At 38.9% G+C, this 21,975-nt stretch overlaps 1 protein-coding gene across 5 annotated transcripts in view; it reads right to left on the bottom strand.

Moving 5' to 3' along the window:
- Positions 1-21,975, bottom strand: part of LOC309711616 (uncharacterized protein) — a 47,250-nt gene that overhangs the window by 17,612 nt on the left and 7,663 nt on the right. For 2 of the 5 annotated variants that reach the window (XR_014278039.1, XR_014278040.1), the window contains exon 3: positions 9,508-9,569. Coding sequence is in view for 1 of the 5 variants with exons in the window: in XM_082542033.1 (XP_082398159.1) it covers positions 9,508-9,569; positions 12,863-13,020; positions 13,485-13,618; positions 13,701-13,912 (566 nt within the window). In the remaining 4 variants the exon portion in view is untranslated. Of the gene's footprint in view, positions 1-9,507; positions 9,570-11,342; positions 11,684-12,862; positions 13,021-13,484; positions 13,619-13,700; positions 13,913-21,975 lie in introns of those variants that run through there. The other 3 variants (XM_082542033.1, XR_014278038.1, XR_014278041.1) reach the window with 3 other exon arrangements.

The raw sequence follows: 21,975 nt of genomic DNA, 5'->3' as shown, positions 1-21,975 counted from the left end.
GGTGCACATTTTACATGGCATTATTAATATAGATGTTATAATAGCCGGATATTGTAATTTTTAAAAATGTAAACCCCCAAATCAAGAAAGAACAGAGCCAAACTGGACTACAGACTGAACATGTTTAATCACCACTGACTGTTGTTTTCTTTTAATAAATGTATTGTACTCATGTATTGTCAGCAAGTAAATTACTTAGGAAAGAGTTCTGCGTTGGGTAGTTTGACAATATTACATTACACAATTAAAATAAAGATTGGCTTTATTATAACCACATAACCCCAGAGTAAGTCTGCAGAGGTTAAAGTGACGAGTATCTGAAGTTTATTATTATAAGTGCTTCCTCCTCCTCACACTCACCGATATTCTTCTACAACTTGTTGCCAGAACAACAAACACCATACAGTTACTGTCGGTACACTGCTGGTAATGTGGTAATTGCAATTACAGTAACTGTGTGTTTGCTTTTTTTAAGTACAGTTGAGTACCACTGTGTACATTATGTGTCTACATCATGTTCCTGTTGAAATTAAATTTTATTCTTATGAATTTATAAGAATATAGAATATATAAGCATATATAAGAATGACAATAAAAAACTCATTGAACTTGAGTTTGTTAAAGGCTGATGAACTTGGATGATAATGTGACTGTGATGTCTAAAAAGCAGATGATTTTAAGATAAAGTCTGGGTAAAATGAGATCCACAGGGGGAACAAACATGTTCACACATGACTTAACTACTTCTTTAGTAATGTTCATATTTAAAAAGATATAACAAATTATTATCATCTTATAAGTTACAAACATTTAAAGGTTTATACGTGCAATGAATACGTTTATTACAGTTACAGGTACATTAAAAATGTTTGCACATCCTGATTTACTGTCATAATAAGAAAAAAATCAATGTTGTGTTTGGATGACACGTTAAGTGTTAAATAGAACTTTATATATATCAACCAACCAGCTATAGCCAAGGAACATGTCTTTATTACCATTACAAATAAATACATAAAAAAATCAACTGTAAATGTGCAGGAAAAATAAGGTTGATAACTATAGCACTGGGTTTTTTTTGGGTCTTTCATTTTTATAGCGCATGAAAGATTAACACCAATAACAAGAGAAATACTGATGTACTATCAATAATCACATAAAATTATAATTCCTCTTCTTGTACACTTACAGAATTAAAAATCTGATATCTAAACCAACAATGTGAGCTTCCTCTGGTTCATTGGAAAGTCATGGATAATGAAGAATTCCAGTACAACACTTTTTACTGAACTCCGTGATTTATAGCACAGAGGGATTGGAAATGTATAGATATATATTTTCTAATAAACAAAACTTCCTGTTTATTTCTTTTACTTTCAAAACTGAGGGCTGTTTATCTCACTTGTTTGTTTCCCATATGCTGAACTTAAATGTAAATAGGAAAGGTAAAGTTGTGTTATCAAAAAAGTGACCCCACCTCCACTTTTTTTTCCTCTTGAGATCAAAAACCTCCAACCTGATGGTTTATGTGTGAGTGTGCGAGGTACCTGCCTGGCTGGCCAGCCGACCCTGGAGGCAATCACCTGAGCGTTAACATACAAACCCTCCATAAAGCACCAGCAGGCTATGACCTTTACTATAATTCATCACACGGCGCGAAGACAGAGGGGCCCTTCACAGGCCAGTAATTTGATTACTATAACATCTGTAACATCAATAATGTCCGATGAGATTGTTTTGCGCAACCAAACATGCAGAGGCCATAAAGGATTGCTGTGGCGGGGAGGGGGGAATGAGGGTTTGTGACATTTAACCGCGTGCAGCCAGTGTATAGCTTTATGAGTGGAAGATGATGGTCGTGCTGATAGTGATGACGATGGTGATTCAGCATGATTTGGCATCACCTTTTACGCACAAGTGTCAGTGCGGGTCAGGGATGTAGACTCAGTAGGAGTAGGAGCCCTTAGCCACGAAGTCGTGAATGAATTCGGATCACTCACAAACAAGCAAAGCCAAATTATTGCGCATGGCCTAGAGAAGGGTGAGCAATTAAGCACGCGCTCCCGCAGAGCTGTTTGTGACGTAACAGCGACAGTATGAGAGAGAGGGAGAGAGAGGGAGAGATTGTGGGATATAAATGTTTTGCTTAACCAGAGGAAACACTGTGCCCGCTAACCGATCGTCGAATCCATTAAGCTAATTTATTAAATGCAATTTGCCGTGTGTCATTGAGCTGAGTAATGCCGGGGAGAGCTGAAAACGGGGGCGACAAAGGGCCATTGGGCGGGACAGCGGGGATGCAAAGCCCTGACACACGGAATTAGAGAGGAATTAAGAGACTCATTGAAGAGCTGCTTCCAGGATAAACAGCACAGCCATCAGACAGACAGACAGACAGACAGACTCAGGGAAAAAAAAATCCAGCGGCCTCTGAGCCCCTCAGTGGATTTCTGCTCTCTTTTCCAAGGTAGTTTGATTATTGAATTTCCATGTCCAATAAAGCCTATATTTAGCCAAGCATACAGCTTTGATTTGCAGGCGCTTATTCCCACTGGCGACCATGCATGATTAGCACTTCTCTCTAGAAGCTAATATGCTCGAGGTTGTTTTCCTCCACGCACCTTGCATTAAATCATCTTCCAGTGTGTTTTGCAATCCTCTTTGTTCTGCTCTGCAGATTCCTTTATTCCGCAGGTATCCCCGGTGTCACCAGGAGGCATTCAAGGCCCCTATTTAACCCACAAATGCAAGCTTGACATTTTCCCCCCAACTAAATAGTTTTTTTCCTCTCTCTTCGAATTCCTCTCTCAAATCCTGAGCAGGCTTTTAGTCTCACCCGTCACAAAAGCGTCTTATGTTTCATCGTTTTGACCAGTGCAAAAAAGAAATGTGTTCCAATTCCCACACTGGAGAAATAAAAAGAAAAAAAATCTAATGCGCCCCGGTTATTAGCTCAGGCAATCTATTTGTGTGTCAGAAAACAAGAAGAGCAGAAAAAAAAAGAATATATAGGCTTTCTTTTTCATTACCAAACATTACAACCTTATTTCCATCACTGCACCGTTAAGTAATTTGCGGGGAAAAAAAGCCAACACAGCCTGGCGGCATTTTCGCTGCGTGTGTTTAAACCCATTACTTTGCCTTTTAATCAAACGGCGCGCTGGTGTCAAAAAGCACTATTTTCTCCATGCATCCCCCCGGTTCCAGTTCACTTGGTGACCTTGAAAATGTTTGCTCTTCTAAACGTCTCCCTTCGCCATCCCCTGCATCCCCTCTGGGCTCCGAACCTCTCATCAATCTCGGGGAAAAAAAAAAATATATATATATATATATATTCGCGGATTCATGGCTGGACAGCCCGGGCGCGGTAATCAAGTTTAAGATGATGACGGTGCCGACGATGGTGTGGGGCTTTGAGGTGGAGCCATGATTAGGTGAGCAAATGACCTCGTGGGATTATCAAGATACTAATATCAACAAAAAATATATTATAGTTCCAGAAAGGCGCGAGTTAAAGCCCCCCCCCCAAAATGATTGATCGCATTCATTTATGTCATTTAGATTTATACGAGTTTCAAAAGGGCCCGGATTATTCATGAGAATTTGAGGAAAGGACGACGACAGGAGACTTCACCTGTGCTCATGCTATCTAGCTATCTATCTATCTATCTATCTATCTATCTATCTATCTATCTATCTATCTATATATATATATATATATATATATATATATATATATATATATATATATATATATATATATACAAATGTGTGTGTGTGTGTGTCGATTAGCCCAAAGAATCAGATGTAAATTAATAAAAGGGAATAACTGTTTTGCTGTCACCATATCAGATGATGGACTAGTGCTTCAATTACACTGCTGATCGGTTGATTTAACCCTGCGAGTGCAAAGGTGAGAGAGAAGCGCGTGGCCAGGCAGCACGTGATACTCTACTACTAGTGAGCGTGCGCGTGCCAAAGCGAGACTGATGTTGGGAGGGAGGGGTAAAAAGAGGGAGGGCATGATGTGAGTGTGAGTGGAACAACATTGGGCCGTATGATTTATCGCAATGGGAACGCGGCTCCCGTTTTTTGGTGCCCGGCCTGTCCTAACGCATTTCGCTCCAGCCATCAGCTATGATTAAACACCTGCTTTTGCGGGGGAACAAAGCGCACTAATCCAATATGTATTTCTGACATCTTAAATATCACCCAATCCCCTGACATCACGGGCTGGGCTTTTTCCAGGGGATGGAATTCTAAAACATATTTTTCTAATTTATGGACGGACTATAAATCAAAATTAAGGCCGGCGCACAGCGAAATATACATCAGTGCAAAAAAAAAAAGACTGGAAAAAAAACTGACGATGAAGGAGGCTTTCACAGCTATCGCACACACAACACTGAATGCCCTTGTATGCTCTCTCTATCTCACAAACACACTGTGGTGCCTCTTGATAGATTCCTTGATGTGTCACATTGTTCGTAGTGAAATACTGATCCAGTTTTTTGTGATGATGATGTGTAACATATATATTTATTTGGTCAGAACCTAATGGCAGCACACAACCTGCTTTGTGCTAAGAGCCCATTCAGCCATTTGAAACCCTTCAAATGTTCATTTAGCTCCACAAATCGAATCAGGACTAGTGATAAGTCACTCATTCGCGCCTTTTAAACGTGCTCTCAGTCGATTAGACACAATTTAAAAGCTAAACTGGACAGGGACCTGTGGGCTCTTCCTTAATTAGTCTGCGATTTACATCCCTCTCTGTTGCCTATACACACCATGCACCATGGGGAGCTTTCATCGATGGTTTCAGAGGCACATTTGGTATTGTGTTGCACTTTTTATCAAGTAGCTGAGTACTTTTACATGGTTGTGAAGTACTTGTAATCCACCTAAGGGGATCAATGCATCAATACATGCAAAACCTAAATGGAACATAAAACGATGCCAACACGATGGCCGTGACATTAAATAAATACTTTATTTCTATTTCCTGACAATTTTCTATTGGAAATGTCAAGATATTTTGAAGATAAGCCCATCTTAGTAACCTAGGCACCACAAATGTTGCATTTTTCTATTGTAAATGTTAGCAAGACACTGATCATAGTCAGATTTCAGAAACATGGAGCAAAAAATTAAGGTGTGTTTGTTAGTGGTTGACATTTGGTTGACAGTTGTAGTAAGATGACACTCATCAACAATCCTGTCATTTCTTGTACTGCATTGGTTTCAACCCCAAGTCGGCCTTTTACATTGTTTCAATAAATATCAGCTTTACTTCTTTAATTTAAGAAAAACCAATTTTTCTGTCATTGCTGCAAAGTTGCAGCAGTGTTTCCAAAGGTAATGCTGAATTTGCCCCCCGGGCTCCCCCACCCTCCCACCCGCGGTCACTGTCCCCCACCCCACCGCTAAGGTGACGCTTATTGTATGTGACTCTTCAATTTCGCTGCTTCCCTGCATTTACAGCACATTTCTGCCGCTGTATTACCGCACTATGAACTATCTCGACAACCGCTGTTTGCACCAGGTAATGGATTGTTTTTTTCCTTATCCTCTGGACCCCACTGCTATTGTGCTGAGAAGCCATTTCTGCCACAAAAAGAAGAAGAAGAAGAAAAAACACCCATAAAGCACAAACATTATTCCATTTGTTCTTTTACTTGCTGCTGGAATTCATGCCCTTTGTGCTGTCCTAAGTAGCTCTGTGTAGAAATTAGTCTCACCGTGGTGCTGATTCCATCACAACAATGACCCATTCAAGGAATACTGAGAAACTAACCCAGATAATTGTTTATAGTGGCCTTAATTAATGCACTAATGACTGCATTTCATGCCTCCTAATGAAAATAAAGTATATTTTCAAGCATATAAAGTTTGTGGCCAATAGGGCGGATAATTGTCATAATGTCTTCTTATTGATATTTATGTAAATAAGCGAGTTTCTTTAATCCAACAATTTGAATCTAGTGAAAATGTTCATTACAATGCACACACGGTGAATCAATGCAGCATTAAATTTTAGCACCACAGACAGCGCACTTTAAGCTGAGGACGTATTGGCCAATTTGCATCTAAAACGACTCTGTCAAACATGTTTTGGTAATGCGTTTATGAATGTTATTCAAGCATTAGTGTTGTGGATAAAGAGTGATATTAAGGTGGGTTATTTTCCCTCATAAACACACGCTTCAGTTAAATAGTCTGGACTGGGAGAATGTTAAGTCCTTTAAAGTGGGCTGAAGTTACAGACTTTAGTGCTGACAAACTGGATAATATCCCTACTTGGCACACAAATAACAAAGTCAGATGAAGACTTTGGAACATAATAGTCCCGTTGGATCTCTTCTGGGCTTTTGGGCTTTTTTGTAGGGAAGCCAGTAACACAGCAGGTGATCCGTTTCTCTCCTTCAGAAATGATTCTAAAAGGTTTTGGGGAAACAGGTGGCATTAATTAAGAGAAGAGTGAAAAATGTTGACGTTCCCATCCATTCAGCGACTTTTATGTCAGACAGCACAATTTAATGGTGATGTCGATGTACACAAAATGAATCCTTTAACTATGATTTTCATCTCCCTGACAAATTGGGTTTCTTTTGCCTAACATGTGTCCCAGTGAAGCTGTTTTTCATTTTTCACCCTTGCGGCTCCCATCATCCACCTTTCTCCTTCCTAAAACTCCTAGTACTGAATTACTGCAAGTGTCCTTTTCTGTCTCATCTCATCTCAAGGCTTTATCACAAATATGCAATGTTAAAAAGCAGTGCGTTTGATTTAGTATTGCCGTTAATCAATTAATATACTTTCACGTTACATTAATACCAACTTCACTTATTTCACAGCTATCTATCTAGTTACTTAAAAAACTCTTACATTAATAATTAGCTAAATTTACCCTTTTTAAGCAGGAATTGGCATTAATTATAGCTCATTACTTTATATAGTGCAGTATTGGTGCTTTCAATTGAAGATCAGTGTATTCACATATGTGTGCCAACCAAAGACATTTTACATATACAATTTACAAGGTTATAGTTTACTTGTACTTCTTTTCATTCTTTGAAAAAAATTAATTCTACTGTACATAATTTGCGAATGAGTGGTTGGTGAATATTCAAGGTTTTCCTAAACCTACGATGAACTCATCACATAGTTATATGTTAGCATAACTTGTAAATCACTAAAAACCAGCAATCAGTGACTGGAACTTAAGATAATTATAGATGAATAATAATATAATCAGAGGCATAAGTAGCTTTTATAAATTATTGAGGTCCAGATTTTTTTTACTCTTTATGCACCATAATAAAAATGCTCCAATGAACAGTAGAAAAAGCTACACTTTAGAAGAGGCTGGGTCCTGGAGTTGCAATACAACCAAAACTTAAACTCAAAATCAAAACCAGAGACAAAGAAATATAGAAGATGACTGTTGTGTTTATAAAACAATGAAAAAAAGTAATAAAAGTTATTTCATTGCTTGAAATGAAAATGGCACGATGAAAAAAGTTCCTTACTTCCCTGTGGGGTTTGTATAATTTGTAGAATTCCCAAAGAGTCTTTCACATTAAAAGTCACGTTGAAAATCAGACATTGATTCATGGCATTTTTTACTGTCTTTGTTTAAAAAAGCATACTGAAGTTCAGACCTTGATGACATCGTAGGTGGTTACAACCATGAATATAATTATATGTACATGACTCTAAATAATACTTTTATAGAGTGAAATATAACGTTATAATAGAACTCTTAGATTATCCAAACATCTCAGTCACCACTGAATACATGTACTTTTACATTTTATTTCTTTTATATGACATAATAGTGAATTTTTTTGCATGCATTCACCATTGGTGGAAAATAAGTTATTAGAAGTGCTATAAATACACACACAGGTATATTTTGCACCAGGAATCGCTGTGCAAAAATTAAGGATAGGGATGAAATCAGCTTTATGATTATGGACTGAGATGATTGAGCTTAAACTAATGTGCTTCTTTGAATAGTGGCAGTATTATTTTTTTGACAGTGACTGACTGAATGTGAGAAAGCTGAACCATACTGCACACATGAACTATAATCAGGTCATCACGTGTGATTTAATAAAGTAACATTTTATACAATATTTTGCTCATTATACTAAATCAAAAACAATGAAACAAAGTATCAAATACTACTCATATAGTAGTCACCATTTGTTCTAACTTGAGATGATAAAATGATAAACTACTGGCTACACAGTGATGCCACAATAATAATAATAAAAACAATACATTTAAAATATAAGATGTTTATGTATCATCAGTGGCATCAGTGCAGTCACACGGATAAAGTAATGAAATACTTCTTGCACAGCTGCATTTTTAAAAATACACGGCATTATGTAAATTAATGTGTTTGTATATATTTTCCAAAAAGCCACATATAGTAACAACACATGTACAATGTCAAGTAACTGCTAAAACATTCAAACACAGGCATCCATGAATCTGTGTGCAAGAGAAATGAGAAGTGCGTGGGGAGATGATTTTTCATTTGGTGTTTCGCTTCAGCTCTGCCCCCTTCTACAGAGGATCCAATCAATCTGCCAGCTATTAAGTTTGTTAATTGATAATGCATACTAATTAGGCTGTGCGCAGTTACTTTGGAGACTCTGAGGAGGTAATTGTAGGCACGAGTCCAAATGGAGTTTAAAACAGCCTGTGCCAGGTAAAAATTCATTAGGCGGATAGATTGGAGAGGACGAGGAGTGGGAGGAGGCGTGGAGCAGAACAGGTGGAGGTGGGGGAGGGAGGAGGATGGGGGTCAATGCTAATGCCAGTCTATGGAGAAATTTCCCGCCGTGATCCAATCATTGTTTCTTTGCTGCGCGGTTCAACACTTATGGAAAGAATTTGTTGTTGTTCTATAAACTTCTCCATTCAGCTGGGAGGTCAAGAAAGAAACGCTGAACTGACTTTTCTATTCTGCGTAAGTGAAACTTGTTTGATCGTTTCAAACACTGCAAAATATGTCATTCTTTGGAACTCACATTTAGGGCCGCGGTTCTCTAACTCGCTTCTCTCCAGCACCGCCTCCTTCGCTTTGTTGCCCTGAGGCTTGTGTGATTGACATCCATTTAACATAATGAGACCTATCTTTGGGATCCATGCGTGACAGCTGTGAATCAGCTGCTAATTGAGACGGTTGTGGTGTGTTTACTGTCCCCTTTTGGTGTCAGCCCGATGACCCTTTGAACTGTCTGTCAGTCTCCTCGACAAATGAATGTGTCCCTCACCGTGAGAGGCATGTCTGGGGATCATGTCAAAAGCATGTTTTACAGCTCGGCTCAGTGTCTTTGTCACTGAGACAGAGTGACAGAGATATACTGTGCAGGAGTGGAAATAGATTTGGCTTAGAAGCATCTCCACATCCCTTTAGGACTCAGAGATTGCAAATGGGAATTGTATTATAGTGGACAAGAGTGCATGGATTGTTGTACTATAACTCACTTGAATCCAAATCAGCGGTATAAATGGCCTACTCCAGAGGGAACTTCTGCAGTAGACAGGGCCTACATGGAAAGATGAGCAACTGTAAGCAGACCTGAACAAGTCTGAGCAGAACAGTTAACTAGATCAAAATAATAAGTAGAGAAGAGTAGCTCAAAGAAATAGCTGAAATTATTAGCTAGGGGTACAGATAAATAAATAGACTACACACATATGCTTTTCTACTCTGAGCACTCAAAACACTTTCCTACTTCCTCCTTAACACAGTCATTTTATTTTTGTTTTTTAAACAAATTCAACATTCACAAACACATTTAAATAGATGATGCTATGATGATGATGCTACTTGCAGCTAGCTTGCACAGGGATACTTCAAAAATAAAGAATAGAGGAGCCAGGAATTGAACCATTAAACTTCTAGTTAGTAGACCGCTATCTCCTACGGCAAAATTAGGAATTAATGTTTAAATACAGTAGTTACCTAAAACTTAAATAAAATGTTATCAATTAGCTAACTAAAGTTATAGCTAGAAGTTGAATTCTTTAGCAATATCATTATAGATAAGCAAAGAGAAAAATAGTAGCTAGCTAAAATTATGAATAACATGTAGCTTATATAGTAGCTGTTCGGTTCTTTAGCAATATCATTAGGCCTATGAATAAATTAAATATAGTAGCCAGCTGACTAAAATTGTGAACAAAATATAAATTACCTAGCTAAATTCACGGCTAGCATGTCAGTTATTTAGAAAGAATATCATGGATTAATAGTTCAAATTGCAGGATAAAAATACTGACTCAGTTATCTAAAAGTGCTAATGAAATATTAGTTGAACATAGGAAACAGGTGAAATTGGTCGCTAAAAACTACAAGTAAAGATATGAATAAAATAGTAGCTAAAACCAACACCGTAAAGTATGTATGGACTGTTAATACTAATAAATCTAGCAATTACTGAAAAAGGGTTGACTAAAGGTTATCCAGACCCAGTTTAAAATGACTCCAGCTGAACTCATTTGAACATGAAAGATGTTGAGGGAGCAGACATTCCTGAGTCCATCTCACAGGGCTGAGTGAGTAGATAAAAACAATGGGGACCATCGGCCTAACTGAAGAGAAAATAATCCAAGTACACACAAAAGCAGGCATCTTGAGTACAGTGTTGATGGGACTTTTTCTGTCAGACAGTCACCTTTGTTTTTGTCTGTTTCCCTGTTTTTGTAGCTGACAAAGTGAATTAGCTATTCTGCTGCTGTAATATGAAAAAGCAGGACAATTTATGGCATCCCAAACTCGATGAAGAGAGACCGTAAACTCTACAAATTGCTTTGATGTTCTGCTGTTGTCACATTATTTATCCAGCAATATCCTCCATTTTAAATATCGACGGCCGCCTTTTGTTGCGTTAATAATAATTCATAGTGAGAGATTTCACTTGCAGTGTGAGCCTATCCTTCACTCTTTTCCCCCCAGTGGTCACTTGTTAAATAATCTCTCTCTTTCTCTCTCTCTCAGTTTCTGTTTCTCAGTTTTGTTTGTTTCACGCTCGCCTCACGGGACACCCAGAGACAGACAGCCTTGCCAGATTCATTTTCTGATCAAAGCTGTTTGATTTGGTCAATTTTGCCACATTGGAGACGTTCTCTATTACTGAGATAAATAGCCTCGGGCTAACTGTCAACGAAAACTTGTAAGCTAATAAATTATTCCAATTTCTTCCAGCTGGATTTCTCTTGGGAGTCAGCCTCTAGGAAATACACTTTTTGATTAGTAAATTTCTGCCCGAGTGTGTGTGTGTGTCTGTTTGGGCGTGCAAGCATGCGCATGTGTGTATGTCCGGACATTCGGATGTGTCGTTTTTGATTAGCGGGCAGGCTTCTGGAGTGGAAGGCGGCAGAGGGGGCTGTCAGGAGAAGGAGGCCTCTAATGCATTATGCATTGACAAGGCTTTGGATCCTGCCACCTTCGCTGGCACGCCTGGGAGAGGAGGCTGAGTCTGGCTCACCTAAGGGGCTGCTGCTGCTATATGCTCTCCTCCTCCCTTCTTCTCAGTCCTCACTTGTACTCGTGGGAGAGGAAACTTTGACAGAAGCCAGCCCCCGCCGTCTTCAGCACTTCTCCCCTTGGACAACCCCCAGGTGTGTGCTCTCTCTCACTCTCTCACTCTGTTTCAGACTGACACACACACAAACATGCACATTCAAGACAAACACACACAGCTAGACTTTCTTTTCTCGCTCTTGGCCTGGAAATGGGCCGATGGGCAGAGAAAGTGTGTCATCAGCAGAAACGGACAGAGTGAGAGGACATGACTGATAGGCTGGAGGAGAAAATTGATCGGCTCCACGTCTCCGAGCCAGGCGGTCTGTCCTCTTTCCATCGCTCCATCCCTCCACCCCCTCCCATCCTCCTCCTCCTCCCTTGGCCTGTCTCCTCACTCAGCTAGCCCTGGTGACTCAATAAGGCTCAGCATGCTCCACATCTCTAGCCCTGCTCGGCTGGGTTTGGGCCGGAGCAGATAAATAGGTGTGCATGTGCGTACGAGCACCAAAGCCACACACACCATTCATCAACCTACCAAAACTGTCCCTAGATGATTACCTCTTCCAAGCTCCCCAAAACCAGGGGGAGGGAGATAGAAGGGGGGAGATGGTAAATGAAACTTTTGAGGGGTCAGTGGTTTTGTACTTTGGCTATTCATCTTCTCTCTCACCTCGCAGGGCTGCAGAACGGCAGGAGTGCTGCTGGGTAATTACCTCTCAGCGTGCCGCACTGCTTCATTATGTCCTGCAACTCCAATCCACTGAAACATTTGTAATTTAGTCTGGGAAGCTTCGCGCAGGCCATGCTGAGAGCAAGATGGTTGTGTGTAGATGCCTGCAAATGTGTGTGTGTGTGTGTATGCGAGAGCAGCCGTGTATGGTGTCTGTGTGCCTCTGAGGGTAATATGTGCATGCATATTATTGGTTGGGATCACTTCTATCTCTAGCTAGCCCATTTAGGAAATGATTTGAAATTTAATTCATCAGCGGCAAAGATTGCCCATTATTTTCGATGAGTATTGTTTTTCAAATCTGCGATTGAATTTGCATCCACCAATCCTGCTAGAGTGCCGTATACATGATGCTTATGGAAGAACAACTTCATCTTAATATTGTATTATTTTGACACGCTCTGCAACTAGTACTTGAGGTAATTGACCAAAACAACCATTCTTCATGCTTGACTTCAGGAGAGACTCTGGAAATCAAGCTGGACTACAACAGCTATGTCTCCAAGTTCCACATCTTACCTGTCATGACCTCTAAACCAGGAATGAACCCCTACCATACACACAGACCAGTCATAACATACCTCCAGCCCCCACAGAGCTGTCGTCCATGCTGAGGCCCGGCGTCTCAGATGTGGACTCAGATGAGAGGACTGATGGATGAACAGGCCTTTGTTTTGACAGAACCGACGGGACTGAGGTTACAGTCCCTGGCACAAGTTGTTTTTTTCGTATCTTCTCTCTGAGAGAAAACACAGCGCTGTCACTCAAATGTATATGATACGTGTTTTACCTCTTACTTATCTCAAAGACTGCTCAAACCTTGTGTACCAGGTGCAACGGAAATATGCTTAAGAATAAGACTCTTAAAGCTCACTGAGCACTCAGTACTTAGAAATACGTAGATAATTTCATTATTTTATCATGTTCTTTGTGCATCATTACTTTGAATTTGTCAGCAACTAAAGCAATGTACTACTGCTCAAAGAATTAAAAAAAGTGTCCAGAACTCTGGGGTCCACTTTGGTGGAATACTCACAAATTGTGAGTATTTCAGATAGCACTTAACTCAATAAACTAATGTGTTTTAATAAGAATGTTGATGTATGTATGTTGATCTATAATTTTAAATGACAGTAATGAAAACACATTAGCCACTCGGTACTTCATGATTTCCCTTCACAATTTGTATGATATTGCCCTAACTCCCTGATAGATGCCATCCATCCATCCATCCATCCATCCATCCATCCATCCATCCATCCATCAGTAGCCTTGGTCTGCTCTGGGGGCTTCTGCCAGTACGACATGGGAAAACCTCTCCCTAGAAGGCATTCTCCCTTGGGAAAAAACTCATTTTCATTGTTTGTAACCGCAATCTTATTCTTTCAGTCATTACAGACAAACAGCGATTCACATGACCTCAAAGAAAAACAAAATCCAAATGATCCTGCCTGGGACCAAGGTTCCCAGGAACCTGCCCTGGAGCCTGGCCTGGGGTGGGAGATTGAGGGTGATTGGCTGGTTGTCAGGTCTTCGTTCTTGGGGCCCAGCCAGGCGCAGCCCAAAGAGGTAACATGGGCCTGCCTTTCTGCAGGAGGCCCGGCAGTCCGAGCCCCAGCTTCTGAGGCTGTCTGTAGAGACAGTGGAAGATACAAGTCTTGTACCTGCCATTTTTAATTAATTTGACTTACTTTAACTAACTTAAATTTGTTGGAAACTGTTTTCATCAGCAGTATAATGCACATTTATTGATTTATTTAACTTTATACTGTATATAAAATAATCATAATCTTTGGATCTGAAACATAAAACCAGTGCAGAAGTACCTTATACCTGCATTTTTTCTAATTTCCAGTAAGGCGTGACCCCTATGGTCGGCAAAGAGAACCCTAATTCTGTAGAAGTCTTGAAGAATGTCATATTTTTACTCCATCTCTAACCTTTAAAACTTTACTAATGAGTTTATAGCCTCTAGCAGTTTCAAGTCTTCTTTAATGAAACACAGTGTTCATTGTGTATATCTATGCCCATTTAAAGTAAAATAGACAAGAAAGCAAGGAGGTGGCCACCTCGAAATGGCCCCCCCCACCACCCACACACACACACACACAATCACACACACACAATCACACACACCCTCCCTCTAACTAAGCAACTCCCAGACAAGTCCCTATTAGAAACCGTTGGCCTCTAATCTGCTAATCAGAAAACTCATTTTTCCCTTATCCATGAAGTCCCAGCAGGCCACAAGCGCACACACATTATGCTTCTTCACTTGGATGTTTACACACACACACACACACACACACACACACACACACACACACACACACACACACACGGTGTTGTTCCTGTTAGAGGTGTGACCTTACAGTAGGAAGAAGACCCCACTTCAATTCCTCCTCCTCTCACCCTCAGTGGAGAGGAGAGAGTGTAGGGAGGGCAGGAGCAGCCAGCTGGGTTGTAGGAGTAATAAAGAAGGAGAATCAATAGGGCATGCAATGGAGCCAAGGTGCTGCCATTCATCACGCCGCCTCCCTGACTCCCATCATTCATCATGCTCAATGAGGCAGCAAATAGGAAAATGACTATTTGTATCAAACACATCTGCACTCATCCACCAAGGTATTTTATTCCCATTAACTCTCAGAGTAAAATACGCACAGGGTTGTTGTTTTTCCCCCCCTCCCTGTGTGTGTTTGAGTGCGTGCCGTCTCTGTGTTGCATGTGTCTCTCTGTTTGTAAAGAACGGTCGTGAAAAATTTCTCGGGAAAAGAACATATTTGTGGTGGCGTTAGCTTCCGTCCCTTTTTTGTCTCATTTCTTCTCTGTCTTTTTTTTTGAGGGGGGACTTTTTATGATTTCACCACACCCACATCCCCACCCACCTCAACCCCTCCCAGGTCTCACATCCGCCTCCCCATCATCCTTTATGAGCTGTCACTGGTGGATTCTTGTGGATGTCTTTATTCTTGAACGGGAAATAGAGGAAACACACACACACACACACACACACACACACACACACACACACACACACACACACACACACACACACACACCAGCATGTCGATCCTATTTGCCTTTTGGGTTTACACTCCCATAATAAATCTCTGCGGCTGACTCTAAGTGCTGGTTGTATTATTCCAGAGCGGCTTATTCACGCCTTCGCTCTATAAATTACCCGTGCCAGGTAAGATGGTGGTGCAGCTCAGCAGCTAAAGGCTAGATGGGATGCAAATGTCGAGGACTATCATCATTATAGTGTAATACCCCATGAAATGGTGGGATCATTACAGTCTATGGCAGGATCATTATCGTCTATGAGCTTTATGAGGTTCTGGAGGTGGGGGTGGCAGAGAAGCACGATACGATGAAAACAGGCTCATGTGCACGTACGCTCGCATAAACTTGTGCCTCCTGTTCGAGCTTTTGTGATCCAGCCCCTCAACCTTTACATTAAACCAGTGCTGTTTGTTTTGAGGCTGCTCCCCTGGTGGCAACCCCATCACATCATTATGGGCCCACAATTTTAATTGGATCTGTCAAATTCTAATTAATGTGGATGATCCTCAAAACACACAACATAAACAACCAGATTCTCATTAAGATCAAAATAATGCAATATGAGCTTTGAGGGACTCTTTTTTTAATTTAATATTAATAGAGTGGCCAAACAGTAGGTAGGCAGTGAACAACTGATCAGCTGAGCATATATACTATCTGTATTTCACAAGGCCTGTAGGTAACATTTTAGCATTTCTAAATAAAGTTTTAATAAATATCCTCTAAATCTTTAAGTCATATACAGCAAAAGTCCTTTAACTGTTCTGGAGATACAGAGCAGTGTAAAATATGCCTTGATTAGAGATTATAGTGCTGACAAATACTGAAAGACAGCATATCTGTTTACAATTACATTATGCTTTTTTATGTAATTCTAGACTTAAAGAAGTTAACTTGTTGTTTATTTTTTATGATACCGTATAATTAAAAATACTATGAATTTAAAAGGAGGAATAACTGATTAAAGTTAAAGCTACAAATAACAGCTAAAACAACAACAACAAAGCCCCCCAAGAAGTTAGTAAAAAAGTTTTTTGTAATCATGTTTTTTTTTTTTAAATGATTTTGATCCTGATCTTTTTCTTTTTATATTTTTACTTGCCTTCATACTTAGAGCAGAATGAAACCAAGTTCAGATGAGGTGAGGCCGGTGGTAAAGTAGCTCTTCACTTCTTAAATAAACTGCATCCTTGTTTTGGTTCTTAGAGGGTGACTGCAGGACTCAGAGAGACACTGATGTTCAATCATATATAGAACATAACCTGAACATGCTTTTGAGATCAATCGTGGGCCATTTAAAACATACAGACAGCAGTTTTTACACTGAGTAATGATTTGAAAGAAAATTTTAACTGTTAGTCAGCTCTGACATAAATCTTTAAACCAAGTATGTTGTGTTCTTGAGTAAGTGTTCCAATTAAAGCAGCAAGATATTAAGGCTGCAACAGTGACTGCGAACACGCCCAGCCTTTGACATACTGTAAGTGTTGCTAAACATTTGCAGAGCACTAATGCACACAGAAGTTTCTGATTAGTGTTAAGAGCTGACCTTATCACAGTTCTCACCCAGACTCATTTTGCTGCTGTGCAGCTAGATGTCCCAGTGACATCGTGGAAAGTCAAGGGGAAATCTAAACTAAGAAGATGTAAATTAAAAAATATATACTTACTTTTTAAAAACAGATTAGTGTAAATAATGCAGCTACATCTGCTCTGGTGGACAATGTTGAAGTTGTAACAAGTTATCAGAGGAAAATATGATGTTTGCAATGTTTGCTTTAACAAAATCGCCACTGCCCACCTCAATCAGGGACATTGTAGTTGAGGGAATGGTGACTGACTGCCCGGGGCCTCCAGTGGAGGGGCCCCTACAAGCATGGAATGAAAATTTGTTTTTGTTTGCAAAAAAAAAACTGTGAGCATCATAAGTTGCAAAGTTGCATGAATAAATTGGACAAAGCTGGAATATCACAAAAAAAGAAAAAAGCACACATAAAAAGAAATGGGAGGCAGAGAAAGCAAACTGAGAGAAGTCAGCTATAACACTATAACTGTTAAATGATGCAGCACAACTGAAACACATGGTTCTTGCACACATGGGTCTGAACTCATATAGTGGCAACTAAAAATTATTGAAAGATTTGTACCGTTTTAACTGAAAGTTGTGCAACACCAACATTGAGCAGCATTAAGCTTTATTGTGTGCTGGACCAGCAGTTCTCAGCTGGTGTGTTATAAGGTAAGCAAAGCATTCTGCAGAGGCATTTTAAAATACCACAATGACGCGGCTTCTTAATTAAAAAAATAAATACGTTTGCAGTTAGTTACTTGAATGCTGATTTGATTTGTTTAGTGCACAAACGTACCCGAGTACACGCTCGTGAACATTTTGATGTATTACTAAATCACCCAGAATATCCACAAGTCTAATTTAGTGCAATATATAGCAAATGTAACCACTGACAGAAAATACAATTTATGTTTCAAATCACTACTCAACAATTTAATCTAATGCATTTTAAAGTACTGCTATTGGGTCTATTTAAACAAGAGTTTTAGTGTTACACTTTCATAAACACAACTATGATTGGACATTTATTTAAACTTTAAGATAATTGCTTTGTTTCTAATTGTTATGGTGTACCTTGACCTCTGACCTCTGATGGGCATAAAAAAAACTCCTGTATTTTTCCTTCTGTGTAGCACAGTGAACAAGAAAATGTGATAGAGGATGATGAAAGTGCATTTTTAAATTATTTCTATCTATCTATCTATCTATCTATCTATCTATCTATCTATCTATCTATACACCTTTTGAACTGTTATTTGAAGATGATTCTTTTTGTCTGTTTCTCAAAATAAAACATGTTTCTAGTCTTGCTTAATTGCATTTTTCATGCTGTATAGTATTTTCTCAGTGTGAAGGTTATAGACAGAGACAGAGACCGCCTATGTTTTTAGGGGCTAGAGTTCTATGCTATGCCACTGTGCATAACTCAGCAACCTAATGTTACTGACTTAGAAATCCAATTACTGAAATATGATGCTGTTAAATTACAACATTATGGGAATACATACGTTTTAAATGGTAATGTAAATGACGTTACTGCAGGTAAATGTTATTGTGGTCTTTCTACTGAAACTGATTACAGATAATAGCCTGCTGAATGGTAGGTTATGTTTAAAGATAGCAATTATTGTTGTGCCAAAAGGGTGCAAATGGAGCTATAGGCATGTCTTAAACAATATTAATAAAAGTGTTTTTAGTGCTCAACAGTGTGATCAAACTTTCTGACCTTTTCTGCCAATGACCTGGAGTCTAGTGGTCTACCCGCATATACATAGTTGAATTTTGTCAAATTCTTTAGGGACAGTTTTTATTTGTACAATATGCAAAAACACCTTTTGTGTCTTAGCATAGACTTTAAGTAATAATAATAATAATAATAATGATAATAGGGTTTACAGAAAGATGGATTTATCATTGACATGACATGATAACTACTTGCATTTCTAACAGTAGAACTGTGCTGCTCCAAAAGTATATTTAACTTCAGTGAATGTAACAAATAAATGTGCTCAATATATAAAATTTAAAAACAAAAACAAAAACGTGATATTTAAAGGTGTAAAATTAAATGATTTTATGTTTAATGGAAAATCTAAATTTGTGTTTGTGTCTGCCATTATTCCAGCTGTGAACATTATCATTATTGCATATTACACATAGCTAAAAAAACAAACTAACCCTAACTTTCTCAGATGCTTTCTTGCTTAAATGGCATCTAAGCATCTTCCAGTATGATCAAACAGCTCTTTTTGTTCCTATGACTAACTCTGGCTATTTTAAACTCTCAGTTATCTTAGACTGCAGACATAAAGTTCTGTAAAAACCTTTCTGCTCCCTCTTTCTCTTTTAAATCACCTCCATTTGGCCTGCTCCCTGTGCCCTACTTTCCCCCGGCTCCTCGGGGAGCAGCTAGCAAAGTCACAGACTGCAGGAACAGACCTTTCAAATTCATAAAATTCATAGGATTTTTCACAAATGAATGAACACAATTTTCTACCAATTTCCTCATTATGCAAATATGCAAAATATCGCATTTAGGCCAATTAAGGCTCCACACAGTTCCAAATTTAACCGTTTAAGCCGTAATTGCAGAAACTATCAAATAATTACCGCCGCTAATTGTGAATATTTGTGACAGATACAACAAATTCTCACACAAATTACATTTTATTCAAGAAGCCACTGAATGCCACTGCAATTTCTTTCTTTTTTTGTGTAAAGTCTAATTTAACGTACATAATAAAGCAGATTGAGTGCTTGTTATCGTATCTGAACAATTCATAAGGCTGTAATGCGGAACGATGAAGTAAATTGGTTAGAGATCGGCGCAGTATTTTACTGATCTTCTTCACTGGCCTTTTCATTTATGGGAAGAATGTCTCCCATGATTACTGTAGGTGTCACAAAATCCTTCAGTCTGTGATAGAAGCTAGTAAGTGGGATAGTCTCTCGTCGCCAAGCCTCACCCCTCCTTTCAGAACTGCTGCTCTCTATATTTTTTTGATGAAACAAGCCTGTTAATAACAATATAATAAAGCCTTTTGTGACAAAGTCTGTCTTTCTTTCTTTTTTCTTCTTTCTTTTTTCTCCCTTTTCTATAATAAACTGCAGGGAGCACTGAGCTCTGCATTCAGGGAAGGTCATCTTTGGACGTGGACATTTATCCTACCCCCAGTAGTAGACACAGGCATTTATAACTGTCTTGCTGGTGACCCGTTAGTGGATTATGGATGTCCCCCTCGGGCAGTGATTTGTTTAATCCGTGGAAATGGTCCTGGTGCTATGTAAACAAGCCAAGTGCGGAATGAAGGTGGCCACCCAAGCGTAGCAGGGAGGCCCTATTTGTCAGGAACCCTTCAAAAATATGGGGATGGTGCTGGAGATGTGATGTCTTCATTTTATACAGAGGGCAAAAAAGACTCAAAGGCTATTTCAGTGAATTTAATAGGTTCTGTTCTGTTCTTAGCCACTGAGTGGAATGAAAGTATTTTAGAGTTAATTATCTGGTTAGAATATATTTTTAGATTACACTGAAGTTAATTAGTTAACATTTGCAAAGTCGAATTATTTTTTTGTGTGTTTTCTAACCTTGATCAAAATTACTTCATTTATCTCACTGACCTTTTTTTTTTTTTTTTTATTTCTTGTAGTTTTATAGGTTTTCTTATGCCAGTACTGTTATTTAAAGATATATTTCAGGATTTTAGTATCTGTCTTTCTTGCTGAAAATACAACAACCAGTAAGTTGCCAGGTGGCTAGCATAAAGGTTGCTAGCAGAGAAAAACAGGCAGTCTCAGCAGAAACCATCAAAACTGATGTATTTAATCTGTAATTGTATCTGTCAGTGCCTATTCACTTTAGCTGGTTTGCATATCTATTCACACTGATGAAGGCTGTGACGGTAATGACGGTAATACTGAGATGAGATGTTGAGGATAGCCTACACTTTTCTGTCAGTAAGCGCTGCTGTTTTTGTCCGTGTTAGCTGCTGTTAGCTAGCGTTCATATCAACTTTAAAAAAAAATGTATGGAACATTGTTAGACTCAGTCATTAAACTCTCATACAATGTGTGAATCTAATCAAAATGTTTAACAGAAGGAAAGTGTGATTTGTAGGGCATTCGAGCCTAACATTAGCTAGCATATTAGCTTATATATGAGCTTATAACAGCTGTTGTGAAGGAGGAAGAGGATGAGGTTAAAATGAGGGAGGATAGAGGAAAAACACATGATGACAAAAAAGTTGATGAAAATATACATGTACAAATGTTAAATGATCATATATAAAATACTGTTTGTGTTCTTTAACTAGCTTTAACTAGCTAAGTACATAAAATTTCCATCTCTGCCACTGTGTTTAAGATGGCAGGGCAACGTGGTGGCTCCCAGAAACCGGCTCCTGCTCGTATTTATTTTTTCGTGGATTAATTATAACGTCATAAGACCAGACCAATTAATGTATATTTGTGAATACAATGTTCTTGTTTCCTATTAAATAACCTGAAAAAATTACTTGATGTACCTTTAAGTCTATTTTACAAATTATGATCTTCCTGAGTTCCAAAAAGGACTATTATTCAAAGCATGCTCAAGCAATTTCACAATCAGATCAGTTAGATCACTCGTCACACCTGACTTTTAAAATACAAAGTCATCGTGTTAGCTAAGACCAGGTTTTATACTGTCTTTGATCGGGCAAGGACACTCATTTATCACCTAAACAATACATGATATTAGTAGTCTTGCATTCAGTTTCATTTTACATGTTTGGATCCAATTTACATGTGAGGATCATAAAGGTACAAGCAAGCAGATGAATACCACATCTGATCCTGCTTCATAACCCCTCAGTCACCCTCTTATACACACACACACACACACACACACACACACACACACACACACACACACACACACACACACACACACAGGATCCTCACAGAGAATGATTTTGGGAGTGAATATAGATGAAGGAAGGGATATTAAGTCACTCTATATAACATCCAGGACACAATGCTGCAGTGATTGATGGGGACAAAGTGGGAACAGCAGGACAC

Source organism: Aulonocara stuartgranti (assembly GCF_965226115.1).
Source record: "Aulonocara stuartgranti genome assembly, chromosome: 7".
In the NCBI taxonomy this organism is placed as follows: Eukaryota; Metazoa; Chordata; class Actinopteri; order Cichliformes; family Cichlidae; genus Aulonocara; species Aulonocara stuartgranti.
Note: the sequence above shows the minus strand (reverse complement) of the source record. Positions and strands in the feature narration are given on the sequence as shown.